At 40.2% G+C, this 13077-nt stretch overlaps 1 protein-coding gene across 3 annotated transcripts in view; it reads left to right on the top strand.

Moving 5' to 3' along the window:
- LOC116061726 (follistatin-related protein 1-like) overlaps positions 1 to 13077 on the top strand; it is a 39126-nt gene that overhangs the window by 5690 nt on the left and 20359 nt on the right. Inside the window, exons 8-10 of one of the 3 annotated variants that reach the window (XM_031316058.2) lie at positions 410 to 534; positions 2157 to 2267; positions 2560 to 2719. In XM_031316058.2, coding sequence (XP_031171918.1) covers positions 410 to 534; positions 2157 to 2267; positions 2560 to 2678 — 355 coding nt within the window. In that variant the 3' untranslated portion in view covers positions 2679 to 2719. Of the gene's footprint in view, positions 1 to 409; positions 535 to 2156; positions 2268 to 2559; positions 2720 to 13077 lie in introns of those variants that run through there. The other 2 variants (XM_031316059.2, XM_035992263.1) reach the window with 2 other exon arrangements.

Here is a 13077-nt window from a genome sequence, read left to right as displayed (position 1 = left end):
ATCAACTAATCTTTGCAGCTCTAATGCACACACACAAACACAGAAGATAATCTGACAGTGGTTAGAACTCTATAAACTCTGTGTGGTAGTTGAGAGACGTTACATATGAAGCATAATTTCCTTTTTATACATAATGCAAGTTTTCATGTCACCAACACAGGTACTACTTATTCCTTTACTTAACTGTTTCAGCTTCATGTCCACACTATTGGCTTCACTCTTAGAATTGCTGTCAAAATATATTTTTTCTTCTTATACTTCTTCTGGTACTATGTCCAAAAATAAGTGAGACTGGTGAAACTATGGCTCATTTTGGTTCGGCTTCAAAAACATAAAATGTAGTCATTTATCAGCAAATTTGATTTGTTTCAAATATGATTTTCTATAAATGTATCCTTGTAATCTATAGTCTGTCTCTAAGGTCTCTGTGTGTTGATGCTTTGATTGAGCTGTCGGATGAAAACGCAGACTGGAAGTTGAGCTTAACGGAGTTCATCAACTGTCTGACACCCACCTACCATCCGTATGAGAGAAGTAATGACACACACACACACGCACGCACGCACACACACACACACACACACGCACGCACGCACACACACACACACACACACACACACACACACACACACACACACACACAAACTCTAACAAGTGTATGATCAGCGTCCCTGAAGAATGTATGAACAGTATTATTTATTTCTTGTTTCCAGAACAAGATATTGCCAACAACACACAGACATTAAAAACATATAATCAAAGTCTGAATCTGACAAAAAAGGTTTTAAGAGATGCACTTTGTTCACATAATGTAAAAACTAGGGCTGTCAAACGATTAATTTTTTTAATCGCGATTAATCGCTGAAGTTCTATAGTTAATCGCGATTAATCGCATATTTTATCACGATTAAAATTCTATTCTTTTGCATTTCAGAACAGTTTTTAAGTACATATTAACAATCAAAAGCAATTTTTACCAGTGTATCTTGATTGGGAATCAAATGAATGCAAAGAAAGTTACTTTATGAACTTGATTTTAAGATTTGTAATTATTTATTTACTGTAAACAAAAGAAAAATGTGTGAATCTGTCATTATTGCACAATTCCTCCAAGTACCTAACTAAAAAACAAAAAATCCCTATCCTTACTAGAGTCAATATAGTGTTTAGTAACTCCTAAATAATGTTGATTACTCACTGACGTCCAGTGATCACCGGTTAATGAGCAGCTCATTTCTGCACAAGTCCGTGTTAACACAGCCCATCTCCACTCTTACCCGGCGACAGAGAAACAGGCTGGATAGTCCGGTACACTGTTGTTTCCACAACAACAAAAACACAGCAGTCTCTGAACTCGTGTTGGGAGTTTGGTTGAAGTTGGATGTAGTCCAGTTTTTGTCTTATGAGCGGACACTTGCAAGCAGGATTGATGGAACAGGTGGCCGGCTAGTGTTAGCTTTCCACCTAGCTAGGTTATACTCCAGCCCCCGTTCGCATTTTACCGCTGAGGATGTCCCCCCGTGATCGCCCACTCCGGCCGCTGCCCGCTCCGGCCGCCGCAGCTGCTGCTGCTCGCTCCGGCCACCACTGCTGCCCGCTGGTCAAACTAACCTGTACGGCGGGCCACAGCAACCTCTTATTTCCGAACATTCATCTTTCCCCCGCTCCCCGAGGGCCGGTGGTCTAGCATCACGTTAACTGTACTTCTACGCTTAGCTTGGTGGTGGTAGCTCAAGCTTGACGTGCTTCGGTGATATTTTAATTCGGCTTTACACAATGTGCATGTGGCTTTCGACTTGTCTACGAGCCGTCCGGGAGTTTTGGAAAATAAAAAGCGCCATTCAGGATTTCATTGCTGCTGTCTTTCTCCATCATGCCTGCAGCCTGCAGCAGGAGGATGTGTTACGAGGAAGTGGCAGCTTGATGAGCCTGTTAGGCACGACGCAAAGCCGAGTGAAGTGTAAAATAAATTAATAAATGCCGCCATGTGATTAATGTGATTAAAAAAAATGAATCGCATCGCGTCGGCCCTTTATCGCATCGCGAATAATGCGTTAACGCTGACAGCCCTAGTAAAAACAAATAGCAAAACACAACCAGATCAGATTTGCAGTTTAATTGTTGTTTTTCTTACCCACGTGTTTTTTTATGTGAAGAGTGTGCTCTGGAGGATGAAGTGTTCGAGGACGGAGCTGAAACTCGGATGGAGTGCAACAAGTGTGTGTGTGCTTGTGGAAACTGGGTCTGCACCGCTCTGACCTGCAGTGGTGAGGACACGCCTCCCACACAACCACCCACTCACACACACACACACACACACACACACACACACACACACACAGCTGATTTCACATTAAACAAAAAAGATACTGCAATAATAATAATAAGCCTGTTTGGATTATTATAATAATAATGATCTTATTATTGCAGTATCAGAGGGAAAACCTACACATACACCTACAGCCATGTGGCTGTAGGTGTATGTGTAGGTTTTCCCTCTGTTAGGGCTTTTCTTTTCCCATCTTTTTCATCTTTGTAACATAATCATCTGTTTTTCAGGAGAGCATCAGGTAGAGCAGGATGTTAAGGAAGGAGCAGAAGAAGAAGAAATGACAGAAGAGGAGTGGAGCAGGAGAGTGGCTGAACTCAACGCTCTACAGGCGGACAGTCAACACTGACATGCTGCGATGGGAAAATTTAGTTTTTGGGGGAAAAGGGAAAAGTTTATAATTAGTACACTTTGACTTAAGTTTTTGGTATAAGGGATTCATATGAACTTTTTAACAGTTACTTTAGTGTGGATAAAAACATTAGGCACAATTTTATGCAAAAAAATAAATAAAAAATACACCAGTTAGATGCAACTTTGCTTTTGTGGAGACGCTGTACATTTGCACACTGCTGCATATTTTCAGACCTGTATGTGAAAGTTAACAATAACATTGTTGGTTTCTAATTTAAAAAATAAGGATTAACAACCTGATGATGCAGTGCTGCTGGTGGGTGACCTGAACGCTCCTGACTTCACCTCCTTCTGCCTCGGTCCTGTCCACAGAGAGAGAGAGAGAGAGAGAGAGAGAGAGAGTCAGAGTAATTCTGACTGAAAGCTTTGGATAAAACATGTTGTTATTTTCTCCAGTGTGTACTGACGTCTTGGCAGCCGCTGTCCATCCACAGAGACCTTGATGGCTCTCTGTAGGGTGGCGATCTGAGGCGGCGAGGTCAGCACATTGATGGAAATTGTGAAACTCTTTAAAATTAACACATGTACACGAAACTATAGAGGTATTAAACTTAAAGGGATATTTCACTGCTGGAATGATGAATATGTATTAAATTGGGTCAATTATGTAGTAGAAATCTGAATTTTTTTTAGAAGTTGGTGCCTTCTAGACCGAGAAAACCAAGAAAATGTATTTTTGGCTCATGTGGATGAAAGACAACAGAAGGCGGGGGGGCTCTACACATGAATTCAAGCATTGAGAACATTGTTTGTAGACAACAAACACACAAGTACACAAACTCTTTTTGACTGGCGAGATGGCAGCGACCGGAAACAACAAACGCTAAAGTGAGTCGTTCAAAATCTTTCTTTTTAGTAAACTCTGTGTACACAAACAATGTTGTCAATGCTCGAGTTCATGTGTAGAGCCCTTGGTGATACTTCAAGCAAAGTTTCAGTGTTTTCAGTGTTTGTAGTGTTTTAATAATAGCGTAATAGGCCATTTGACCGAAAAACAAGAATACAATAAATCTTAAAAGTGGCGCTTCTGTCCTAATTATGCTTTTAAACGAAAGTTTGACTCGGGTTGACTCTAGGTTGCATTTTGGCGAGAGTTACGCTTTAAGACGGTTTAATAAGATATTGTGATCCACTGTATCAGATGCTGCACTGAGGTCTAATAGAATTAGGATGGCACATTGACCACAGTCTAAAGCCAGTAGCAGGTCATTTGAGACTTTGAGAAGGGCCGATTCTGTACTGTGACAAGCCCTGAACCCAGATGGAAATTTTTCCATGATGTTAGTATTATCTAAATGAGACAATAGCTGAGCATATACAATGAAGGAAGGGAAGCTTGGAAATGGGACGGAAATTATTTAAATCTGATTTGTCGAGATTCGTTTTTTTTAATAAGAGGATGGATTTAAAGATGGATGGGACAGTTCCATTAGCAAGACTGCTATTCATAATAAGTGAAATTGTGGGACCTACAGTGTTCAATAAGTCCTTTAAAAGGTGTGAAGGAACAATATCCAAGGGGTAGGTGGAGGACCCAGTATGAGCAATAGTGTCATAGTTGAGAGACAGAGATACAGGCTGAAAGCCATTAAGGATGGCAGGGGGGCAAACATCAGACCAGGATCATAACGGGTGGTGAAATATTTGAACGAATGAGATCTCTTTTTGTTGAGAAAAATGTTAGAAAGTCCTCACAAATGGCTGTGGATGTACAGGACAAGTAGTGTCAACAGGGTTGAGAACTGAATTTATTGTATGGAACAAGGCTTTGGGACTGTGGTGCTTTTTGGAGATGATGGTGGCGAAATATTTGGCCCTTGCTGCTTTGACCGATAGCTGATAATTAGCCAGACAGCCTTTCAGCATCTCAAAAGACACCTATAGCCTGTCCTTTTTCCATTTTCTCTCTGCCTTTCGACACAGTTGTCTAAGAGCACGAGTGTCACTATTCAGCCAAGGCTGAGATTTGGCTCTAGGTTTCCTGATAGTCAGAGGGGCAATGGATCCATCCAAGATATTTCCACAGATTGAATTAAACTCTGTGATTAAAAGGTCTGTATTTAGCTGATCGGGTGGGGTCTTAGAACTGCTAAATGAAGAGAACGCTCTGAAGGCATCTGAGAAATAACTTGGAGTAGATGTATTTATAAAACGCCAGTAGTGAGCAGGAGTTTGATGATTGGAGATGATTTGAAACAAGGTGGAGATCCTGATACACTGATGGTCTGAGACAACCAAATCCTCCACATCAAGAGAATCAATGGTCAGACCAAGCGTAAAAACTAAGTCCAAAGTATGGCCACGGTTGCAGGGCAGGTAACATGCTGCATGAAGTTAAAAGAGTCCATAGTTCTGAGAAATTCAGTGCTGGCATTGGATGGAATGTCCACATGAATATTTAAGTCCCCAGAGATTAAAATCTTGTCATAGCCTAAAACAACTGAAGATAAAAATTCTGAAAATTCAGTTAGAAATAAAGAATTCTGTTTGGGAGGGCGGTAGACAGTTACACAAAGGACAGGCTTATTACCACCTGTTTTAAACATTAAAACCTCAAAACTGGTATAAGCATTTGTACCAATAGGAATGCACTGGTGGCATTTAAAAAAAATGACAGCAATACCTCCTCCACGGCCACTAAGCCTGGGTGAGCTAAAGAAGTCATAGTCGGGGGGGACATACTTCTAAGAGCTGGCTATATTCACCAGACTCCAACCGGGTTTCAGCGAGGAACAAGAAATCTAGGAGGGTGGAGGAGATAAACTCATTTAGAATAAAAGTCTTTTTTGAGACTGACCTCACATTTAGGAGGGCCAGCTTACACATAACCACTGGTAATGGGACAGCAGTGCATTTTATGTAAAGAAGATTGTTTTTGTTAACCCTATTAATGGTGTAATGAGAACAGGAGGCTCTATCTATGACAACAGTCTGAATGGGTAGAGAGACCGGTAGTGGTGTTGATGGCAAGGGAGGACAGTAGGGGAGGTTAGTGCTGTAAACAGTGTCCTGAGCTGATGCCAGAGAGGGAGAGAGAGATTCCAGGGTGTGTGTGTGTGTGTGTTGTGTAAATAGTAGGGGTGGTACGGTTCACAAAATCCACGGTTCGGTTCGTATCACGGTTTTAGGGTCACGGTTTTCGGTTCTGTACGGTTCTTGTTATTTTTTCTTTTAATCTTTAACACTCCAGAAATATACTTCAACATATGATATATAGCTAAAATTAACATATTGAATGCATGTTGCACAATACATGCACACAGTGGCAGTTCTATCTATTATTTTATTTCCGCTGTCATCATAGGTAACATGAAATCCAAAGTGTTCCTTCACACCAGACGCTAGCACATCCTCCAACTCCGGGCAGCCTTCCTCATCTCTCCCACTTACCATTTCTGCATGTGACGTGACCTGCAGCACTCCACACTCCACCTGAGGAGCGGTCGGCTCGGTGCCTCTCAAAATCTGACGAAAATCTTTTAAATTGACCTTTGTCGATCAAAAAAACAGACAGATTCAGCAACTGTATGGCCTATTTCTCGCTTAAAATGTTTTCAGAAACAGTTTTCGGTGAACTATTTTCGTAAAATAGGAGATCGTATTCAGAACAAGACAGCATTAGAGTCTGTTTTGAAATTCGGGAGCAGCAAGAACAACGTGACGCGTTCGTCCAATCAGCTGCCATGTGTATTGCGTTCGTCACGCTCATCCCCCTCGTCATTTATATACTGTCTATGGTCGTTTCCAGTAAGTGTTTTAACATAGGTGTCGAAAGTGGGCACTACGGCAGTAAGTGGTTAGTGCACATTAACAGTGTACTGACGAACCGTGCGACACACACATGCTCCGAACCGAGACATGCGAACTGAGCGGTTTGGATGTTTTTTTATGAACCGTACCACCCTTAGTAAATAGTCAGTCGCGTGGTGAGGACTGCACAGCATGCTGGATGTTAGCCGCTAGCATTTGCGAGCCTAGCTCTTTTGGATCTGTCATGAAGAAAGAATATCGATCCCAGAAAAGATTAAAATTGTCAATGAAACCAACATTGTGTGCCCCACATGCAGACTAAAACAAAGTTGTGAAGGCTAAGGACTGCTGAAGCGACCGACACCGCGGCCCAGTGTGGGAATGGGACCCGAGATAAAAAACTACGGTGGCCCTGAAGTGCAAATCACCACAGCAATTAGAGAAACGCAACAACAAATCATAAAACACAACGGCAAATAGGAAAACACAACAGAAAAAATGAAAACACAACAGCAAATATGAAAACAAAACGGCAAATAAGAAAACACGACAGCAAATAGGAAAACACGACGGCAAATATGAAAACACGACGGCAAATATGAAAACACGACGGCAAATATGAAAACACGACGGCAAATATGAAAACACTTCAACAAATCACAAAACACAACGGCATTAACTTCTACCGGAAAAGGTAGGGCCTATCTAGTAGAGGACGGACCCTCCTGATTGGACAGACGCACTGTCTGTCTTTTGACAGGAAGGAGAGGTGAAAAAATAAAAGTGCCTCACTGTCTATGCTTTTAACAGACGGAACTAGCCGTTTCTCATTTCAAAACACTGGACGAAATGGATGTGGAACTATGAACTGTGCTGTTGGTGAATCGGCGTCAGTCTGCTTGCAGGAGGAGAATATTCTGTCAGGAACTTTGCTCGCAACGTGCAAAGGTAGGTAACGTTACCGACACCGATAGGCTTTAATGTAAGCAATAGTCGTTTTGTCTTATTTATCCCATGTCAATAAATTAAAAACTCGTGGGAGTTCATGTTTGTACAGTAGTCATAACACTTACCGGTAAGGAGAATTGCAGTAGCTAACCGTTTACATTAGCTTGTAGTTTACTGCATGTATGCAACATTAGCTCATTGTCCAGTAGCTTCTAGCTTTCAGACAAATGCAGTGCAAAATATGATCAGCAACTACAAGGTAAACGCTACCAGCTAATGAGCTACCACAGGCAGTATGATATGCATTAAACTGCAAGTGAGAAAGGGTAAATAGTACTGTAAACACACAAGCTACAAGGCTACAACCAACATATGAAAAGTCATAATACCTCCATTGATAAACACCCACTAACACAGTAAAGGTAGGTGTAAGTGTGTTAAATGGTCAACAGTTGTCAGTTAAGACCATGATGAAGAAACTACACCACTACACAGTTACATGAAGTACCTTCATGTTTCAGTATGCTTAAATATACTTATGATACAATTCTAATCTTACCAGGACAGGTTGGATAACTACTGGACTAACCTAATCTTACCAGGACAGGTTGGATAACTACTGGACTAACCTAATCTTTCTCCTTCTGTCTGCAGTCCGGAAGCAACACCATCATCGGGAGCTGAGTCTGATCGCCGCTTCATGTTGAATATACTTGTGTACAGTATATAGTAATGTTTGAATAAATGTTATAATAAAGATACACGTTTCATTAATGTCTTTTTAGAGCTTGTATACCTAACTAGTTATTAAAACAGGTAGCATCTGAATATAATTACTCAGTTAGAAGTTTCCTGTGTCCAGGTCATAATTTGATGGAAAAATAAACATTGAAAAACAGTTTATATTATATACACACACCCAAAAACTTAAAAGACACAGACAAACTAGTTAATTTAATGCATTTATTTTTTGAATGGCAATCTCTAATATAGCAAATAATCTATTCAACATCTCTTTTTGGCCTCTGTCTCCCTGCTTGTCTTTTGCTTTCCCTCTCCTCCTCATCTCTCCCTTCTGGTGACGCTAGTGCAGCCACGACGCTGAAGTTGGCATCCGATTCGCAGCTTCTGATTTGGCAGTTAAGGGGAACTTAAAACTGTTTTTTTAACCTCTTACTGTATTGAATGAGTGTTAGTCATTAAGGTAAATTTATAATTATGTCTAAAACACACTTTTAGATTTGTGAAAGCTTTATTGTCTTTATGAGAACACAATAAGTTTTTTTTCACATATAAACCACATTAGACTAGGTCTAGATCCACCTAGACTTGTCAAATCTGGACTACATTATCCCAGAGAGGCTAAGGAGTCTTAAAAACACAGTTTGGGATTTGTGAAAGCTTTATTCTATTTGTGAAAATGCCATAAAGGGAGATTTTACTGTTTTTTGCATATGTAGACCACATTGGACCAAGTCCACATCCAAAACCACAATACCTAAACTTGTCAAAACTGGACAAGAATTAACTCACTCTCTCCATGTCATTTATTATATCCATGAGCAGGTCTTCCCCTATACTTGTGTAAACACGGTAACGCAAACTTGGTAATCTACAGTGGGCAATACAGCACCGTAAAGAAAAGACCTTTACGACAGCAGGTGTGGTGAAAATACTACCACTTTTGTCCAAAGTGGCCGCTAGAATTAACACAAACTGAAAGTTACATATAGCCACTTTAAGTCATAGAAAAAAATGTCTTCATGAATATAATGTGGAACTGCTGTGGACCTATCTCTGACAGTAACACATTTAGGATGTATTTGGTGTATTATACCATGGTGCACACTTTATCAGAGAGTGTGTCACAGCTGTCGAGGAAGTTTGACAGGTATTTCACAATCCTGTCCAGCTGGGTTTCATCATCAAAGAAGATCGGGACCCAGCGTTCCCCAGAAGTGGGGTTGCTCCTCACCTGAGACAATGGCCTATGAAGTATGAATTAAAAGAAATCTTAATAAATACTCAGTCCTGCCTCTTTTTCTGAGGAAAGGTGAGAAAACAACACTTATGTTGAAGGAGAAGGATTTGAAGAGTAAATTAAACCACTGGCAAATCTATGACGATATTTGGATTGATTTCCAAAAGGTAAAAATAACTTTTTCTACTTTTCTTTTGAAGTGAGAAGGAAGACCTGCTCATGGATATAAGAAATGACATGGAGAGACGTGGACTTGTACGTTGAATGTCAATTAGCAAAGGCCATGCTGTGGCAATAAAATAAAACAGTTTATTTAGCCTCTCTGGGATAATTTAGTCCTGATTTGACAAGTCTTAAGTATTGTGGTTTTGGATCTAGACCTGGTCCAATGTAGTCTATATGTGAAAAATACAGTAAAATCTCCCTTTATTGCATTTTCACAAATAGAATAAAGCTTTCACAAATCTCAAACTGTGTTTTTAAGACTCCTTAGACTCTCTGGGATAATTTAGTCCTGATTTGACAAGTTTAGCAAAACGGTGAAATCTCCCTTTATTGTGTTCTCATAAAGACAATAAAGCTTTCACAAATCTAAAAGTGTGTTTTAGACATAATTAATAATTTACCTTAATGACTAACACTCATTCAATACAGTAAGAGGTTCAAAAAACGGAGGATCAGTCACTTAGCAATGTAAATTATGTTTCCCTGCTGAATCGGACAGTTTTAAGTTCCCCTTAAATTTCCCCTTAACTGCCGAATCGGAAGCTGCGAATCGGATGCCAACTTCAGCGTTGTAGTGCAGCCTCCATTTGTTCCTTAGTCCCTGTTAAAAGACAGCAAACACAAGAAAAAGATCTTTACCATTATAGATGCTATAACGGAATGTTATACTTGTTACATGGGAAACTACTCATACATTTTAGCTTTCATTTAACGTTGCTAGTGAAGTTAACAAGGTGCAGCTTTACCTCCAATCCTGCAGCTACAACTGATAAACACACCAATTTCTAAATCTCTGCTAACATTACGCATATACAGTAACGGCTTACAAAAAGAGATGAAAATGCCACCGGACATTAAACTTTACGAACACAAATGGCATAAAAGACAGCAACACAGCTAGCGAGCTAACAGCCTAATGTTAAATGATAGGTTCAGTTAGCTTAACGTTAGCTCGGGGTGTATCTACCTAATTATAATAGCAATTTGTACCAGCATTAATGCGTAACGCTTGACATTGATGTAACACATTAACGGTGATAACAAATGTACGGCAAACACTAAATATACTTACATTCAAATGTTAATTGTGCCATCAGTGATGCCGCTCCAACTCCCACTTAGGTCCGCCATTGTTGTTGTTTTTTTAACGAGCCGGCAAAGCCGCGCGCATAGGATTGTGGGTGATTTGGGAGCGCGAAAGACAGACAGTGCGTCTGTCCCATCAGGAGGGTCCGTCCACTGCTAGATAGGCCCTACCTTTTCCGGTAGAAGTTAATGCCGTTGTGTTTTGTGATTTATTGAAGTGTTTTCCTATTTGCTGTCGTGTTTTCATATTTGCTGTCGTGTTTTCCTATTTGCTGTCGTGTTTTCATATTTGCTGTCGTGTTTTCATATTTGCTGTCGTGTTTTCCTATTTGCTGTCGTGTTTTCATATTTGCTGTCGTGTTTTCATATTTGCTGTCGTGTTTTCCTATTTGCTGTCGTGTTTTCATATTTGCTGTCGTGTTTTCCTATTTGCTGTCGTGTTTTCATATTTGCTGTCGTGTTTTCCTATTTGCTGTCGTGTTTTCATATTTGCTGTCGTGTTTTCCTATTTGCCGTCGTGTTTTCCTATTTGCCGTCGTGTTTTCATATTCGCCGTCGTGTTTTCATATTTGCCGTCGCGTTTTTCTTATTGCTGTTGTGATTTGCACTTCAGGGCCACCGTAAAAAAACAGATTTGCCACATTGTTTTTTTTGGCTCAAAAATTTGGCTAAAATTGTTTTTGGTCAGCTCCGACTGTTGGCGCACACACACGCACGCACACACGCACACACACACACACACACACACACACACACACACACACACACACACACACACACACTTAGCTGACGCTTTTATCCAAAGCGACTTACAATTGCTATATATGTCAGAGGTCACACACCTCTGGAGCAACTAGGGGTTAAGTGCCTTGCTCAGGGACACATTGGTTGATGTATAACAGTGGGAATCTAACCCAGATCTCCCACACCAAAGGCATGTGTCATATCCACTGCGCCATCACCACCCAACACACACACACACTCACTCACTCACTCACTCACACACACACACACACACACACACACACACACACACACACACACACACACACACACACACACACACGCGCCTGGAAGATCACTGGTGTTAAAATAGCACTTATCCATGCAAAGTATTTATGAACAGGCTTCTTTGCGACAAGCAAATAGAATTATTAGTGACATGTCTCGCGTTCTGTACGCACAATATGAGCTGCTGCCATCAGGTAGGAGGTTAAGAGTTCCTCGCTGCAGACTTAACCGTTTCAAAAACTCATTTATCCCAGTGTCTATTACAGTTTTTTACGATCGCTATGGCACTTTTTTCAATACTTTTAACAACGTTCCTAAACTCTTAACACAGTTAGCACAACATCTGTCTGTGTAGGCTATACAATTAACACATTTTTTGTTGCTTTGACACAAAATGCATACAGTTACAGTTTTTTACGATCGCTATGACAATTTTTTCAATACTTTTAACAACTTTCCTAAACTCTTAACACACCAACACACCTACAACACACAATTGGCAAAACAGTTAGTTTCATGCTCAAAATCACATATTGTAAACTAAACTCCAACACTGATTTTCAAAATACAATAATTCACTAACACAATACACTATGTCCACCAAAACAATGCAAACATGTCTCAAAATCAAATCATTCTTCCAAAACACTAACACATGTTCTCTCCCAACAGGAACATTTAGTCAATCATAGCACAATGTCATACAAAACACTAACATTCCATAGAATTACAGAAACTACATTATTTTATATGTGTCAGGTCTGCCCTTATACAATAGACAATAGTGATTGTATTGATCATAGATTGTGTTTTGCGCTGCAGTTTCTCTTGAAGCCTCTCTACATTTTTGTTTTGTTGGGTTTAGTAAGATTTAGTAGATTATTCTTTGGGCTTTTCCACCTTTATTTGACAGGACAGCTAGTGGAGAAAGGGGAGAGAGAGAGGGGGAAGAAATGCAGGAAAACGTCAGAGTTCGGATTCGAACCCTGGACCTCTCCGTTGAAGCATAAACCACCAAGTATATGTGCGCCTGCTCTATCCACTGAACCAACCCGGCCACCATTTTGTTTCTTTTGCTGCAGAAATTCAATACAAAAAATGAATGACCCATCTCAGAGTAGTTTTATAGAATGTACAGTTTATGAAAAAAAGGAGACAGAGACAGAATTGTCCTGGTACTCCTCTTCCTCTCCCTCGTGAAGGCATTTTTCTTATTTTCTGTGTTCATCTACAGTATATTGTTCTAATATGTCCTCTTTTACTGTACTACCATATGATCATGCGATTGAAAGAACCTCAACACCTGAGTGTGTTTCCTAGAAGGGAATCAGCT

The sequence above is a fragment of the Sander lucioperca genome, chromosome 15 (assembly GCF_008315115.2).
Source record: "Sander lucioperca isolate FBNREF2018 chromosome 15, SLUC_FBN_1.2, whole genome shotgun sequence".
Lineage (NCBI taxonomy): Eukaryota > Metazoa > Chordata > Actinopteri > Perciformes > Percidae > Sander > Sander lucioperca.
Note: the sequence above shows the minus strand (reverse complement) of the source record. Positions and strands in the feature narration are given on the sequence as shown.